The sequence below is a fragment of the Pogoniulus pusillus genome, chromosome 29 (genome assembly GCF_015220805.1).
Source record: "Pogoniulus pusillus isolate bPogPus1 chromosome 29, bPogPus1.pri, whole genome shotgun sequence".
Classification (NCBI taxonomy): Eukaryota; Metazoa; Chordata; class Aves; order Piciformes; family Lybiidae; genus Pogoniulus; species Pogoniulus pusillus.
Window position 1 is genome coordinate 7,747,037 of NC_087292.1, and position 17,075 is coordinate 7,764,111.

Here is a 17,075-nt window from a genome sequence, read left to right on the forward strand (position 1 = left end):
GGAAGGTAGCTGCTAGGGGCATGCTTTGGTTCAGGAGACCTAGAGCAGCATGTGGAGCTTGCCATCAGCTTTTAGTTCTTCCATTAACTAACTAGTTCACAAAGTGAGAACCAAATGTTGCTTCTCTGTAGCATCAGAGCCAACCTGTCCTTTTTTCTTTATGTTTTTGCAGCTGTGGTAGCTGTGGCTTATCTGTTCGCTGGGTGCAGGTGAACCATGCAAGGCCAGCATAGTTCACCTCCTCCTTACACACAGTGCCTCAAATAGCAGTCTACCTAGTCCCCAAGTGTCCAATGTATGAGCACAAGCCTAGACTTCTGTGTCAGAACTCTTTCAAGAAGAGTCAGAACTTTCTCACCTCTTAGTTGCAATGCGCGTTTTCACCAGCAGATGGCAGGCCACACATACGCCACCAACATGCGAGCAGCAGAACCTAACGTGGCAGCATTACTGCAAGCATGAAGGCAGACAGATTTCCCACAGTGTTCTAGTGGGACAGTGGGTCCAGTGTATGTGAGGAAATGAAAATGATGGGATGTGGAATAGTGGCACATGGCTGTCAGCAGCAGGAATCCCCAGAGGCTGCTGTAGTGAAAGTATAAACTTGCTGCTAGAATGAAGGGCTCTGGCCATGCTATGAGAGGCAGAGAAGCAGACTGGCAAGCGTGAGCAGACCCAAGGGTGACACAACTTATCATCTTACCACAGTGGGGGAGAGGAGAGACTGGTAGTTGAGTAAAACACCAGTGGCTGCTATCTGCTCCAGCCATTTTCTGCTGGCGTCTCTGCTGCTCTCTTCGTACTCCCCATTGTTATTGTATCGATAGTTGAGGGCAGCCAGTAACTGCTCTGAAAAGGTACAAATAGCAGCCACGAGAGCTTGACAGAAGATGGAATCACGTCTCAGCTGTAGTTCTGTATCTGCCAGAGAAGGGAGAGAAGCATGAAGAAGTGGTGAGCACATTTGTCTTTAATCTCACTGCCAAAGACCAGTCTGTGTGTATGCACATGACATTTGGCTTCTGCTGTAGCTGTGCACAGATTTAACAGATAACCTCTTCTTGCTCTCTGACCCAGCTGTACAGATAAAACCATGTAGCTGGAGTATGTCTGAAAATCTTCTAGTCCACTTGACTGTTTATTGCTACCTCTGCCATTTGTGTGCTCCTTCTTCTGCCTGGGAAGAGCTGTAACTCCTTGGTGCCATGGCTGGACTGATTCACTTCTTTTTATGTTTACAGAAGCAAGAGAATTCCTGAAAGGTCTCCACTGTTACTTCTCTCCTGGGCTATTAGAGATTCATCTTTGTGCCCTCCATCTGTATTTGGTGGGCTTTCCATATGCTTAATGCATTAACTGGGCCTGCCCATAGGATACTGACTGGTTTATGTTTCCTGGGAGAATCTCCCCTGTGTTAACTTCGCTTCCAGCTTGCCTGCCAGGCAGCCACATGCTGGTCACATCAACCCCGTCACACTTAAGAGGATTGCAGGCCAAAATGGCACATGAATAAGTGACGAGGCACTCTGGGCTCCACCAGCAGGCACTGCAGCACAGCAGTCTCTCATTGGCAAGGCAGTGCTCCCCAGAGAAAGAATGAACCTCAAGACATCACCCATCACTCTGAAATTGTGGACTATTTTTATAAAGCACTGAACACAATAGAGTGTCTAATACACTGCAGGCCCTGGGCCATACTCTCAAGCTAGGGGCAAACAATCCTCCTAGCAATACACCTCTGTACTGCTGGAGTAAGGACTGCCCTCAAGGTATAGGAATCTTTGGTGCCATGAAGCTGCCATAGCAAATTCGGTGCTGTCTGCTCTTTCATTCTTTCCAGGGGATGTTCACAGAAATGCTGCAGGAGACAAGGTTCAGGCAGTCATTATGTCTGCTATCATTAAAGACAGCCTATATGGACTGACATCACAGGCTGGCTGGGACAGACTTATTGACCAGCCCTGACAGGAGCACAGAGGTGACTTAGCCACACAGATCTGCATCTTCACTCTGTGAAGATGTTAGAATCAAACCTGGCACACTGAAATACTGACAGGTTGTTCCAGTTAAAGTACACCAAGGTGGTGTTTTAATCACAAAAAGACTGCACATTCACTGCAGGTAAAGGCCTATCCCTTGGTCTGTGAACACAAGGTTTTGTGCATGGCAACTCATTAACAATGTGCAGAGTGTATTTAGCTGCTGCCTGCACGTTTTAGGTTCTTAGTCTGCAACTGGCTGTAATTTCAGTATACACAACCCTAGTTCCTAACATGCCTGCCGTGTTTGGGACAGAGTCCATGGTCTCACAGAAAGTTGTGCAATAGGTCTCATTTTTACTGCATGTTCTCACCACAGCAGGAAACAGTAAAGGCCATCTGGGAAGGAGGGTTGCACAAAGGAAAAAATGAAGACAGTAAAAAGAAAAACAGTGGTTGTGAAACAGCAGCAGCCAGCCAGGTAACACAAGTAGCCTACAGTGAACTGCAGTAAACTGAAGAGCAGAAAGACCTGATTGGTAAGGAAAACCGTAACATTCTGATGTGTGTGCACATGCATGCACATAAAACTGTATGTGACATTCTGCAACAAATCAGATCCTCTTACCTGTGCATTTTAACAAGGCCAAAAGCAGCTGATTCTTCCCATCTAAAACAGTGAAGAAAAGGAATGCTCTGGTCAGCATGATACCAAGGCAACTTTGATTGCAGTCTCATGCCCTGCAATCCCTGGCCCCTGTGTTGCTGCTTCTATTTATTCTAGTTACTCAACAGACATGTTAATGACTGAAAAAGTAACAAGATGTAAATAAAAACTGTTACAGGCTGAAGGCTCTATTAACTACCATGAGTTATTGGAAACAAATGGCACACACAGGCACACCCCTGAGGAGGCGACTTCTGCCCAGTGCTTTGCACTGGACTGTAAACATCAGCTTCAGCTCCTGTTCCAATCTGGCCAGGTGGCATTGGTTTTGGATGGTGATTAACATTCATTTCACTTTGGAATACACCAACCACCTCTCTCCTTTTTCTGAAAAGGTTAAAAAAAGCACAGGGAAATAGATCAGTCTGGCATTGCTCTGTCTGAACAGGCTGATGAAACAAAATGTAAGAGGGAGTTCTGTGGAACTGCTGTAGCTGTGAGATTTTACTCTGGCACACAACAACCTGCTTTACCTGTTCTCCACAGTTAGCATAGCCTGTTACAAATTGAGATAAAATGATAAAATGAATTGCTACGACTTCACTAGATCAAGATTTTTTCTCCCTTAAGTCAATAACAACCTTCTCTGTATTTACCTTCCACATGTTTTTGTATGATTTCAACGAGGTTCTTAATGCGCAGCGGAAGGTTCCATGGGTCTTCTTGAACGCTGGCTTGGATATTGTTCCGGCACCTAACTGTGGTTTCTTCCTTCTGCTTGAATTCTAGAAAGAATGGACTTTGTTAGCCATTAAGGGAAAAACTACACAGCTGAGGGTGAGTTACAATGCGTGCACAGATGAAAGCAGAGATACAGGCATCCACAGCAACAACTGTGAATTAAACCGGTGAGTAAATAGATCCAATACAGAAGGGAAACAAATCCATTCCTAGACGCTCATGGTCAGCAGTCCCCCAGCGCTGTTTTCAAGCTGGTGGATTAGATGTACAAGGGCAATATGCACAGCAAAGGGTCACAAAGCACAGAGCTCCCTCTGCTTCCTATGCCTTTAGTCATGTGCAGGCCGCTGTATCAGGTAGCTCTAGAGTCTTGGTTGTGCAGCTTTTTGGCTGCAGTTGTCACATCTCATAATACTAGTGAGATGTTATGAAATACTCTGCTTTCTTTTGCCTGATAGAAGCTAATCATTTAATTCCAGAGTAGGAGATTTATTCTCCATGATCTAGCTAGGTAGCTGAGCCAAATACCCCATTGTTGGTGATAAAATGCATAGGCAGACAGAAACCACAGGAAAACTGTGCCAAATAACTGCTCGTGAAGGGAAAGGGACAGCATTCAAATCCATCTCCAGCACGGTAAGGTGTCTATGGCAGCTATTAAACAGGCACTCTGGTCCAAAATCACAGCTGAGTGGAAGCATGGCCAGCCCTGCTCCTCAGTGTAATGAACGTGGGATCTTCAGTTAACTAAAAGACTCTCACTGTAATTAATCTAGTTTTATTAAATGAGGCTGTGTTCAAGCAGATAAAATAAAGGCAGTGAACACAGGGTGTCTGTTGTTTCTTGACTTCATTCACACAATGAATGGAAAGACTAACAGATATTCTACATAAATGTGACTCTGTTTGGAGAGATGAGTTCATGTAACTGAACTCCATAGGAGTTACTTCTGGAGTCAGGAAAGAAAAAGCTGAAAAAGTCCTCTCCTTGAGTTTGCCACTGTAACTTAAATAGAGAGCTTGCCAAAGGCTAGAGTGGGGGCATGACTGCAGCACCTGAAGTGTAGCAGGAATAGTAGGAAACATTTCAGACTTCAAGTGGCAAAGGAAATGCAGCAAATGTTCAGAAAATGAAGTCCTGTGTATTTCAGTGAGAGAAGGAACTGCATCTTGGGCCCCAAAAGCATTAAGAGCAAAGTCTCCTCATGCTCCCTGAGGAAAGAAAACACAGCATCATTTGTTTGCTCTCGATGGGCATCAGTTTTCAAAATACGTGTCATGTGAAGATGAGTTTACTCTGGCAATTATCCATCTGGAGAAAAGCAGAGTAAGTCATTAAGCAAACTCAGGCAGAACCTTTTGGTGCCTCAGATCTACAGTGGTCAGGCCCTCATCAGCTTATCAGTGTTCATTTACCTTGTGTCTGGCCTATCTCTACCTCCTACCTTCTAAGATACATATCTGTGTTTACATCAAAGGATAGATTTGGAGACCAGTGAAAGAGCTCTGAGGACTCAGGCACACATAACAGAGGTGTTGTGTGTGTTTCAGAAAGAATTCATGTGAAAATGACCTGCCTTTGATGCATGAGCAGGTAGACTTTGCGGCTGTGTGACCATATAGCACACATGCATTCGTGTTAGGCTCTTAAACCCTAGCAAATCCATTAAATACTATCGACCTTTTTCTTTACCTTGCAAACTGTGGTCCATTGGAAAGTGCTTGGTTTCTTCAAAGGCCTTAGTTATTACTGGTCCTTTTAGAAGTGCATTGATTGCATCAACCTACAATGGGAATGTTTTCAGCGTTAGTAAGACTTCCAAAGGGAAATCTGAGCAGAAGTCACTTGGGAAGAGGCAAAAGCCATTTCACTAGGTGTATTTTGATATTATTTCTTCTAGCCATGAACTGGCTTCAAGAGTCTCATTCTGAATATAATACTTTGCACAATGATGATCTACAGGCTGAGGAGATAAGAGATAAAACCCAACAATTCTCTGGAGCTATACAACCACAAAGAGATCTGCTGGCTAAGTCTTGGAGGCTCTCCCAAGATCTGTAAAAGTAATATGTTAGAATTTTGTTCGCTTTTTCCTGAAGAGGCTTTTTCCCCTTTAGTCTAACGCCTGATAAGGCAGGTCACCCTTGCAGAAAAATCACACACAGTTACCTGCATGTTGAAAAAACTGATTCCTGTCTTACACAGGATCACAGGATATTAGGAGTTGAAAGGGACCCAAGGAGATCATTGAGTCCAATCCCCCCCTGCCAGTGCAGGACCACACAATCTAGCACAAATCACAGAGGAACACACCCAGACAGGCAATGAAAGTCTCCAGAGGAGGAGACTCCACAACCTCTCTGGGGAGTCTGGTCCAGTGCTCTGTGACTTACAGTAAAGACGTTTCCCCTTGTGTTTAGGTGGAACCTCTTGTACAGCAACTTACACTCATTGCTCCTTGTCCTATCCCAGGGAGCAAGTGAGCAGTGCCTGTCCCCTCAATCGTGACCAGCCCTCAGATGTTTATAAACATTTATTAAATCCCCTCTCAGTCTTCTCCAGACTGAAAAGTCACAGGCCTCTCAGCCGCTCCTCATCCGGCAACACTCCAGTCCCTTCATCATCCTCATATCCCTCTGCTGGACCCTCTTCAGCACATCCCTGTCTCTCTTAAACTAGGGAGCCCAAAACTGAATGCAGTATTCAAGATGAGGTCTCACCAGGGAAAGTAGAGGGGAAGGAGAACCTCCCTTGATCTGCTGGACACACTCTTCTTAATACACCCCAAGATCCCATTGGTCTTCGTGGCCACAGGGGCACACTGCTGTCCCATGGATGTTATCCATCAGCACTCCCACATGCCTCTCCACAGGGCTGCTCTCCAGCAGATCACCTCTCAACCTGTACTGCTGCAGTTTATTATTCCTTCCCAGATGCAGGACTCTGCACTTGTCCTTGTTGAGCCTCATTTGGTTCCTCTGTGCCCAGCTCTCCAGTCTGTCCAGGTCTCGCTGGATGGCCGCACAGCCTTCAGCTGTATCTGCCAAGCCTGCCACTTGCTTACACTGCACCCAAGATCTTGAGAGTTTGTCTTCCCTCAAAATATGCTTTCATTAAACAATTTCTTGCAATGACGCTGACTGAAATTCTGTGCAAGAGTAATGCTCTACATACCTGGTTAAAAAGATGTTCCAGACAGCCATGAAGTTTGTCTTGTTTGTCTAAAGGAATTCTCATATCATTGGGAAGCTCATCTCCTAATAAAGATAGATGAAAAGCTTATCACTGTCTTACAGACCTGATCTGTGATGAGGCCACAGATGACACAAGCACACCTTCACATGGGAGTGGGTTAAAATTGATTGCTTCCTTATCTCTAATTCATAGATCAAAATGTCCAGAAGTCTATCCTTGCCTAATACCTCTTCCATATTCCAAAGTGACTGTGGGGCGTCAGAAAAAGAACAAATCTCTATGTTCTGGTTTGAAGAAACCACACATGGAACTTATAACCAGCAAAAGCTTATCAGCTCTGCTAAGGCATCTGGTATGAGAAGCATGCAGGTAACCTCTGGGTGTACTCACCTGATCCCATCTCATCACTGCCCAGGTAAGAGCTGTTGCTCCGCACACTGGTGTATGACAGCACCGAGTCCCGGTTACTGTTACATTCACTAGAACAAAAAGCAAAGAGGGTGATGAACACAGGCTGTCCTTACAGCCACTCTCTAATGTATTGTCCTTCTCTTTAGTGACACCACAACCCTCCCAAACCAATTCTGTTACACTTATCCAAAAGAACCCCCAATTCTATGCAGAACAACCATCAAGCACTGGCAGAGGATGTCTTGTTTTTCATTTGTAGTGACCACTCAGTGCTGAATACATCTCCTGGAGCCTGTAAGTAATGAACATGGACCTCCCGCCACAGACCTCATCTGGGTCACATCAACACACATGCTCCAAAAGCATTAATTATTGAAAGAATTAAAATTATGAGATAGAATCTCCACTGAACTCAACGTTTGTTAGCAGTTCTCAGGATATTACAGCATCCAGCTCCAGCACATATTAAAGCTGTAGCATCACAGATATTGGAGATGGGAAAGGAAATTTACAGTCCATACTACTGGAGAACCAGGCACTGCAGATCCTGAACCTGTGAGGAGGAAGAGGAGTCACTACAGTTGGCTTTGCACCAGTGCTGGCTCTTGAACACCTGGAAAACTCTACTGTGAATATGCTGTTTGAAGTGCACTTTGCACTAACTTTAACTCAAAAAAGGTAATCACAAAGGTTCGTATCTCGAGGACTGTCCCACTCCGATTAAGTGCCATCAGTTTTCATTGTACAAGCCACATAGAAAGACTGCAATATTCTCCGTTTCGTCTCTTCCTCTGTTTTTATTTTAGACTGAGATGAAATGAAAATGTAAGGTCAACTGAAAGAACCTTTGTCAGGGTTCTTGCCTGTCTTCTGTTAAACTCGTTTGCAAAGAAATCTATTTTTTTCCAAAGATGATGAATACTTCTGGCAACTACTCTGCAACACAACCTCTTATGAAATTTGAATTAAGCCTCCAAATGATGCCAGAAAAAGAAGCATGGCTAATGCAAACAAGATATTTTCTAATCAATATTTTTCTCATTTTTGTAGCTCCTCAGTAGCTACAGATCAAAACCTATCAAAATAATTTCTTTTCCCTTGAATAACTTATCTATAATATATTTGCTTAATTCTCTGCCTCTGTCTAATAAAGATAACAGTAAATCATCTTGCTCATCATACACTGATGTGCAACAATTTTGGAACAAGTGACAGACCCATAGAGACTGTTTCTAATGTCACTTTGTTACCCAGAATAGATTAGCCTCAATTATAGGCACCTTCTAAACTAGAGAGTTTTCATAAATGGGATTCCTATCAGCAATGAAGGAAATGCAGCACATTTCAGCAAAAGAGCTGTGGAGCACATGCAGACTGCACCTAACACAAACAGAATGTACAGATCCCAACATTGTAAGAGCTGGTTCTGTTTCTCTACTGTCCTTTGAGATGTTCAGTATTCAACTGGACAAGATCCTGAGCAATCAATCTCCTTGGGCCTTTTCTGAGCAAGAGATTGGACCACATGGGCTCCAGCCACTCCTCCCAATGCAGATTGTTCTGATCCTGTCACTTCTGTTACATTCAGGCAAGACTGTAGATTACTGTTTGTACTAGCACAAACCCCACAGCAAGGAAAGACTCAGGCCTGTAGCCTGGAGGTTGCAAAGCCACATCATTCATTCGTAATCCTCCCAACTCTCTGTGCAGTGTCTGCACTCCTACATACAGGCAAGGCCCTCTGGTCTTACTATAAATATAAAAATGGCCTCTTATGGATATGAAGTTGCAATGGTCAGACATGACTGCAACCTGTCATTCCATTTCTTCTGAAGCTGAGTTTCCATATGTTTCCTCCCAAGAAAGAGAGATTTGGTATGTGTGTGTGATTTCCTCCAGTAGCAAATATTCCTGGAGAAGCAGCAGTCATATCCCAAACTCCAGACTTTCAGACACCTGAATAAACATTTGCATTTGTGGTTTCAAAGACTCATTAAAAATAAGGCACTCAAGGTCCATTTCAGTTTCTCAGAGTCTTTGACTTTTAGGAAAATCTTGAATGGGAACATCCCCTTACAGAAGTGGCTACCATAGGACCAACCAGTCTGCAAACTTGGCTGAGCTTCTGTACTTTCCAGCTCTGTGATACAGAAAGGGAAAGTCACACCAGACCTATTAATTTCTTTTTATTCAATTACCTAGAAACATCAGTAATTTAGCACTGTCGTGAGGAAAGGTTCTGCTGTGTAGGTCTCCATGGTAATAACTGTAACAAAATTACTACAGCTAGGTGAATGCAGAATGATTGACTGCCTGGAAAATAATCTGCCTGCCGAATCCAAACTTGGATTAGAACTTCCAAACATTAGTGGTACAGTCTTCAGACTAACCTGTACGAGTCTCTGAAGCTCATTGTGTCATGTCCAGAGTCTTCCTGGTCCTCCTCAGAAACTTTGAAACAGACCTTCTTGATTCCACCATGCTCAGCTTTGTCAGGGTCACTCTCTTCTGCTCCTAGTGAAGGTGGAGGTGTCTCCTCAGTAGATGGTGGCTCGCAGGCACCACCTTCTGTAGGTTCTGTTATGGTGGACAGAAGTCTGCAAAAGTAGAACACAGATCTCAGGGACTGGTGAGCATTCTCACAGACAAGGTATAATGACCACGGCTGGAATTCATCTCTGCGAAATCAAAAGCAACCTTGCAGCATTTCACACAGCCTGCAGCGAGCAGTGACAGGGGCTCACAGAAATCCATGAACCCCAGCCCACTGAAGAAGAGAAACAAGCCTCTGCCCGTTAGGCACAATACAAGGACCCACTGCTATTTCTGAGGTTCAGGCCTCCTGCCCATTAGTCAGAGTTGCTCGCTGCAGTGCATAGAGGATTCTGTACTCACTTATTTATCTGAATGACATATTGCTTCATTTCCTTCACTGCTATGTCGAGCTTGTTAAAGAGGTGCAAGTATGAGTCCTGTATCTCTCGATCTTCCTGTTTCAGCAGAAAACTGAGTCCCCTTTCTTCCTGAATTGTTCCTCCGTTCTGCTGGCCATAGCTACTGTCAAGATCTCCATCTTCTGGGGGCACACATCTCCAGGACGGTGCAGCCATAGTGGTGATGCAATGTTGAGTATATGAGACCGGATTTAAAGTACCTACTAAACATTGAAGGGTCTGGTTAGCATGGGTCTTGTGACTTTCCCCATTCCATCTCAATAACGGTATTTTAGGATAAGTGGAATATTAACAAGAAAAAAAACCCACAACACTTCATAGCATTATTTAGTAATAGTACATTCTATGGCCAAAACATTATTTTTTCACATACAGTCTTTCTCCTGGCATACCCGCTAGATGTTCTGAATTCATTGCAGCTAGAAACAGGTTAAATTATGGAAGTGAAGACAACAACCTTCCACTGATCTATGCCCACAGGTAATATGGATAGCATCTAAAAGCACTTGTTGAAATGTGAATGAATTCAAGTTCTCAGGAGCTGATTTGTTGTTGTTCCAGCTTTACAAACATTCACACACAGAAAAAACAGGATAATTTCCTCACAGAAGATAAATAAATTTTCTCTTCATTTAAAAATGCTGACAGTTTGGGTATGGTACTTTGCTAACCACCTTAGCTTGCAGTAAAAATACCACAGAATTTCAGTAGCCTCAGGCGAGCAGGGCTTCCTCATCAACCTCATTTTGAATAGTCAGTGCCCTTCTTCAGAGGACTGGTTACTACACACTGCTCTGTGTCTCTTCTAAACACTCTTACACTCTGATCTTCATGAGACAATGAATCAGAAGCATATTAAGTGAGATCATGATTAAGAGATATTGGCACTCAAGCAATCAGGTTGCAGGACAAATGCTGTGTAGCAGCTATTTATCAGAAAATAGATTTCCTTCACAGAGTAGAGATTTTCAGCTCCAGTGCATGGAATTTATTTGGTAACAACAAAAGGCAACAGCACTACAGTCTGATTTACTCTGATTTTAAAGAGGTTAAGAAGTACTGGCAAGACTATGTTTGCTTGAAACTTCCTTTGACCTTGCTGAGCAGTGGAAAGACAGATGCAGGTAAAATCAGTATGATCTGAAAGCTAATTATCACCTTGTTCTGGATCAAGACCAATAATAGAGGGTTTCCGTCCAATGCGAATGCTGAACGACCTCCCTGCTGAGGTAGTGTTTTTGGGGTATGACACCTCCATGAGGTTAATATGGCAGTTGGTGGGGCAGAAATCCATGCTGTTCAGGGAATGTGGTTCCATGATGGCTTGTTTGAAGGCTGGGCTCACCTTTGTTTTCAATTCATCTGCAAACTGGGAAAAATAAAGCAAGCATGTGCTACTTCCCTTGCAAAAAAAGGATGATGCAATACAATCCTTTTCCTGCCTCCTGTTCAAGACTCATGATTTCTGCTGCAGCTGGAGTAAGACATTAGGAAAGAAAGCTCATAAAATAACAACTGAAAACAATTATCTACACCTGAGCTTCAAACAGCTCAGCTAACTGCAGGAAAAGCACACACAGTTTGTCTACACTATGACACTTTGTACTTAAGTTCATGTTAAATCAGACACTGATCATTCTGTTGTCATTTAGTCACTAAATGGTGGAAATGAAACTACAATAACATAACTAAGCTCTGAAAAGTGGAAAGGAGGAACTCATAGATAAGACCTTTTTTCCTCAACACTTGCCATTTCACTAACTTGCAGAGCTCTTTCACACCTCTAGGACACTCATCTCTAAAGCAGTGTGGATTCATTAATAAAGAATACTAAGGCCCAGTTATCACAAAGAAGTGTTGTCACTAGTAGTGTTGTACCTCTTGGTAGTTTGTGAGCCTTCTGCTAATGCCCTCCAGCTTAGTGTCACAGATTTGCCGGAATTCATACTGAGGCATGGTGGCCACAGCACTGCTTAGGGATATAAGTCTTCTGCAGTTCCTCACAAAGTGATTGTCCTCTGCAGCAAAGGCCTCTAAAATCTAAACAAAAAGACAGGATGTCAGTGATATGACATTTGACAGTGAGAGAAAATAAAATAGAGTTTCTTTCCACTAAGTGACAAAGCCCCCATGCTGTCATGGTTGAATAAAGCTGCCTTCAGAACAAGCTGCCTTTATTACCAGCTGAGAACCACTATCATGTCTAATCCCCAGAGTCATAAAACACTACTCAAAATGTTTAGAATAATTCAAGTGAATTAAAATATGCTCCATGCCCTGTTCAAAGTACCTGCTCTGCTGTCCTTGCATGGGGCATAACAATAATCTTACTGGGATGTGACAGAAACATTTGCTTTTAGCTCATTATCGTCACAGATGACTGAAATACTAAGCACTGCTGCTTCCCAATAGCAGAGGTTCTACTCAATTCCTTTAAATGACCCATCCAGCCTACCAGATGGGGAAAAGCTGTTTGATTTTCTTCCAAGATAAAGAAAATTCTTGCCTAAAAACATTAATCTTGAGTATCAGTGAAGAGTATGTTATCAGAGATAAGGGCAAGAATTCCACAGCTGAGGGCTCCTCTCCCTCTACCTCAGCTGAAATCCTGGCAGCATTTGCTAACTTGTTCGTACCAAACAAGCTGCTCTGACTTGGTGCATTCCACTGCAGAAAACCCCAAGCAGGGCTGAGAAGACTTTGTGGTACCTCAAATGAAGAGCCAAGCCATGCCTGTATTATTGGCTTCCCTGTCATGAATGATTCTATGATTCTATGTTTTCAGGTACCTTTGCAGTGAGATTGAAGCAACCTTTTGGTTCCACAATTTTCTCCAGGACAAAGGATTTGATTCCTGCACTGCTGACGTATTCGTACACCACACCATGCTCCAGGTGGGTGTTATCCACAGTCAGGCTAACAAGAGGAGTTTCTTCACTAATGACTAATGGAGAGCTGATGGTCTGTGGTGTCTGGGCTGGAACCAAAAGAAGTTGTCAGAGATGTATGGCAACATACATGAGTATAGGCATGCACAGGGAAGAGAAACCTGTGCAGAAGTATCATTACATGCAAAGAGACAAAGATACAATCTTTGACTCAAAGAGTCTCTACTGCTGGACGCTGGCAGACTATTCTGAGAAAAGCATTTGCTGTTGGCCACTGCTAGTGGCAGATGTGCATCTGATGCTGGAGAAGTCATCAATGGCATCCACAGAATACAGGCTCAGCCCTTCAGACTGAATCTGCATCAGTATTTCCCCTAACATCTGCTCTTCTGAACGAGCTCTCAATGTGAAGGCAAAGCAGTGGGGTTTTGAGTTACACTTTTCTTAGCTGGAGGAAGTACACCACAGTGCCAACGTACTCTGAAAACTTGCTCTGGATCAGAGTAATGTAAAATCTTCATCATTAATCTTAAATCACAGAAAACAGATTATTCTTTGAGGAGTTACTTGCAGATTCCTCTTCTCCAGTTACTTCTGTCCATAAATTCCTGGTTTGTAGAGGCTACCAAATGCTTCTGAAAATGCTAATCCTTTTCATTTCAGAAACTGGGTCTTATAAAGATCACTCACAGGAGTGTGATTTCTGCCTGTATCTCTACGCTTTCTTCTCATGAATAAAGAGCAGCATAAGAATACTTCCGCTAGTAGACCTTGTTCTATTACAAACCTTCACTAAGAAGGGGTATTTCCCAATATAATTACACTTCATATTTCAACTGCACTTTTCCTGCTTGAAGCCCTTGAATTGCCCCTAGGTTTCCTTTCCCCAGGAGCATCTTTACCTGATTCCTGTTGATTGTTTTGAAGGGGATCCAATTCTGCACCTCCTTCTAATGAAGAGTCTTCTTTGCTGGAGCCTGGATGACTGCCATTCAGATATGCAGTGGATGCTGCTTGCTGAGCTCTGTCCTCTTCAGCATCTTCATGTGTTCTGTACACCCACTGGTACAATCCCTTTCAAAAGATACAGGCTTCAGCCACGACCTCAGTAAGAATGCCCAGACTTGATACATTTAGAGTACAAAGGTGAATCTAGCTATCAATTTTTTATCATCTAAATCGGCTGAAATATCAACATTTCCTCTGAACTTCAGAGAATACAACATCTAGATCAGTATCTGCATGAACTTCTTGGTTTAGCAACAGTTAATGATACTGGAACAATAATTAATGTCATTACTAGTTAATAATAGTACTGTATGCAGTGTATGAATTGGCACATTATTTGTAGATCCCTTACAGCTACAGGCAGCTGCAGTCAGCCCTTTCAGTTATACTAGGGCTTTGGCACAGCAGGAAATACAGCAAGAGAGACATGTATACATTGTTTTTGTGACTACTTAGAGAGCAGAGAAGCAAAGGAGGGAAAGATGAAGAAAAGCTAGAATGAATGTACTTCTTTTGTGGATTCCTATTCCTACCAGTGCTTCCTGTTGCCTGGCCCTGTAGGCTGTAAAGTGCTCCAATACATCCAGGTAATTTCCATGTGTTGCATTGTTCCCATTAACTTTCAAAATGCACTGCCCTGGATGAAGGCCTACAGCTGCAGCCTCAGAACCTGAAAAAACCAACAGGAGAGGAGTTAGGCAGCAAAGTCATCTGACTTCAGAAGACAGATCTGAAAAGTCTTCTGGTTAAGAAGAGTAAGAGAAGAGCTGGCTGAATGCTGTCATGCTTTTGCTAGTAAGCACTTATCCTGAGAGCTTTGCTGTGTAAGGAAAACACGTTTCCAGTAGTGCTGGGGAAAAAAAGACCTCCTAAGACTGTGACAGAAAATGAAATTCCAGAGGGAAATCATTTGGGATTCTTATACAGCTCCTCTAGCTTTATGTTTACATTATGGAGGTCTCGTTTAAATGTAAACAGTTCCATTTTTTTCAGCTTGTTGCACTTGAAAGACACAAAACACTTGCATGTCATGCAATTTACCATCATCTAAGATAATGACTGTGGTGGAGCATGAACAACATAAGTGTAGAGTGCAATAACCAGTTTCACTGGGTTTATCCCAGGTTCACATGAACAAGGCTCAGACCCAAATCCAACTCCCAGAAACTTAGTTAAGGTGATTACCTGCTCCAAGGCACCGCTACTTAGAATGCACAGTTTTAGTCCAAAAGAAATTTGTCTTTTGCTAACAAAACCTCGAAAAATGAGAATCTTTCTGGCTGGTGCTTCCAGTTTGCACTCTTCAGACTGTTTAAAAGTGGCTTTGAGGTGCTGTTATGACAGTGTAATAAAAGTCTCCTTGAGAACATTGTTACATTTGAGTGCTGCCTGTTGTCTGGAGGCTATCTGCACATACCTGGACGTATGTGTTCACAGGGAGGAATGAAGTGGTATGTGTCTGAAAGGTAGTATTTTTTGCACTTGCTGTCAGTAAAGGTTAGAGCTGTCCTTTATTTGTAGCTCAGTTCACATTCCAGTGGTTAAAGTAGTAAAACTCAAACCATATTTTCTCCTATTAAAAAGGCCAAGGAAATCAGGTCTCACTATCCTATATTGGTCATTTGGAGCAGTACAAGACAATATAAAGGGTGACACAGTCTTCCTTTGGTCTTTGTGGCGTCCATCAAGGAACATGATCCCACCAACCTGCTGATCTCACAGCACACTCAGAACTACAGTGACCAGAACTGGCTGACCACAGGCAAAAATCCTCAGTCAGTATTCACATCTCCACTTTTCCTCAGTCATCTCAGTTTTAAATTTTATTCCCTTGTGACTGTAAAGCTGCACCTTAGAAGAAACAAGGTCAGGGTCCCTAGACAAGAGCACTTCTAGCTTGTGAGTGATGATGCTTTCTCAAGAGTCTTCCCACAGAACTGTGGTCCGCAGTATCACCAGGTTCCTTCTATTGCAGAGTTAAGTTATTCCTTGTCTTGTGTTGATGGCATTAGTGACCCAACACTTGGTTAATAATGACAGTACCATTATACCAATATATTTAATCACTTGGAGGCAGGAACTAAATTGTTGTGCTATGGTTTTATACATGACTGCAATTCTTCTCCAGGTCAGGGGGTCCAAGTCACTGTAGTCAATAAAGCTGTCAGAATTTGCTTAGAGTAATTTTGACAATGAAACCTTGATCTGTCTTCACTGATACACACACATACATATATATATATATACACACACATATACATGTTCAGCTATGCTCCAAGTGTAGCTCCACCACAGCCTCTTTCCTTACCTCTTCCTACTGCATGAACATATGGTGGTGCCGTTCCCCGTATCTGAAAGCAAAGTGCTTCAGGACAATCTGGGATTTTAACAATCCTGCAAGTAAATCAAGGAGAAAAAAAGCAGCATCTTCAGTCAGACTGCCAAAGCTCTGGGCAATTGTAACATGCCATTCATAACCATGTTTTGGATTAGAGAAAGCATCTACACAGCTTACAAATAAGTGACAAATAAATAGACCTGAAGAAATCACCCACTCCATCTTCATTCTCTAGAGCAGATGGGAGATTCTCTTTATAATTAAAATCTGGCACTTCCAAATTTATTACATCCTTAAGTGACAGAGTAATGTATTTAACAGAGGACAGAAATATTCTACGGTGTTTATACTCACTTCCATTGCTGACTTACACCAGCCAAAGATTTCCTCCATTTAAATAAAAGAATTAAAAATATAGGCTGGACTAGAATTCAGCATCAAGTGCCCACTGAGATGTTCAATTCTATGGCAAATTCTGGGATTTCAGAACCTAATGATGCACAAGACATTAGCAAAGCCAAGACTCATTAGAGGATGAAAAAACACCTGAAAAATTAAGGAGTTTGTTAGTCATCCAAAATAAGACAAGCTTTAATGGGGGGGAAAATTGCTTTCCCTTGAACTTAGAGTCTGAGAAGCTTTATCCCTGAGTCAGAACAATGGTCCTTGTCATTCAGTTCTGTTTCTGAACAAGGAAGACAAAATTTAACTGCGCTCAGTCTACTGAAAACACATCCAGACCTGTTCTAGAAGCTGAAAGTTCATCACTAAGAACCTGTGACTCGTGTCTTTTACTTACGTCATTTTTGCCCCACTGAACTGCTTCTGCATAGCAAAGTATTTACAGAGTTTTCACTACAGACTGTAGAAGTACTTAGTGATTGACATTTCTA

At 42.7% G+C, this 17,075-nt stretch overlaps 1 protein-coding gene and 1 long non-coding RNA gene across 4 annotated transcripts in view; one reads left to right on the top strand and one right to left on the bottom strand.

Moving 5' to 3' along the window:
• Positions 1 to 5,467, top strand: part of LOC135188465 (uncharacterized) — a 101,387-nt gene extending 95,920 nt beyond the window's left edge. Inside the window, exons 6-7 of one of the 2 annotated variants that reach the window (XR_010307706.1) lie at positions 2,359 to 3,554; positions 5,289 to 5,467. This is a non-coding gene — a long non-coding RNA (uncharacterized LOC135188465). Of the gene's footprint in view, positions 1 to 172; positions 357 to 2,358; positions 3,555 to 5,288 lie in introns of those variants that run through there. The other variant, XR_010307705.1, reaches the window with a different exon arrangement.
• Positions 1 to 17,075, bottom strand: part of PREX1 (phosphatidylinositol-3,4,5-trisphosphate dependent Rac exchange factor 1) — a 157,492-nt gene that overhangs the window by 10,971 nt on the left and 129,446 nt on the right. For both annotated transcript variants that reach the window (XM_064167903.1, XM_064167902.1), the window contains exons 19-32: positions 16,153 to 16,238; positions 14,378 to 14,514; positions 13,739 to 13,910; positions 12,738 to 12,925; positions 11,827 to 11,988; positions 11,107 to 11,317; positions 9,890 to 10,151; positions 9,385 to 9,591; positions 6,974 to 7,062; positions 6,563 to 6,645; positions 5,081 to 5,171; positions 3,303 to 3,431; positions 2,608 to 2,649; positions 704 to 921 (exon numbers count right to left, since the gene is read on the bottom strand). In XM_064167903.1, coding sequence (XP_064023973.1) covers positions 704 to 921; positions 2,608 to 2,649; positions 3,303 to 3,431; positions 5,081 to 5,171; positions 6,563 to 6,645; positions 6,974 to 7,062; positions 9,385 to 9,591; positions 9,890 to 10,151; positions 11,107 to 11,317; positions 11,827 to 11,988; positions 12,738 to 12,925; positions 13,739 to 13,910; positions 14,378 to 14,514; positions 16,153 to 16,238 — 2,077 coding nt within the window. The remainder of the gene's footprint in view (positions 1 to 703; positions 922 to 2,607; positions 2,650 to 3,302; positions 3,432 to 5,080; positions 5,172 to 6,562; positions 6,646 to 6,973; positions 7,063 to 9,384; positions 9,592 to 9,889; positions 10,152 to 11,106; positions 11,318 to 11,826; positions 11,989 to 12,737; positions 12,926 to 13,738; positions 13,911 to 14,377; positions 14,515 to 16,152; positions 16,239 to 17,075) is intronic.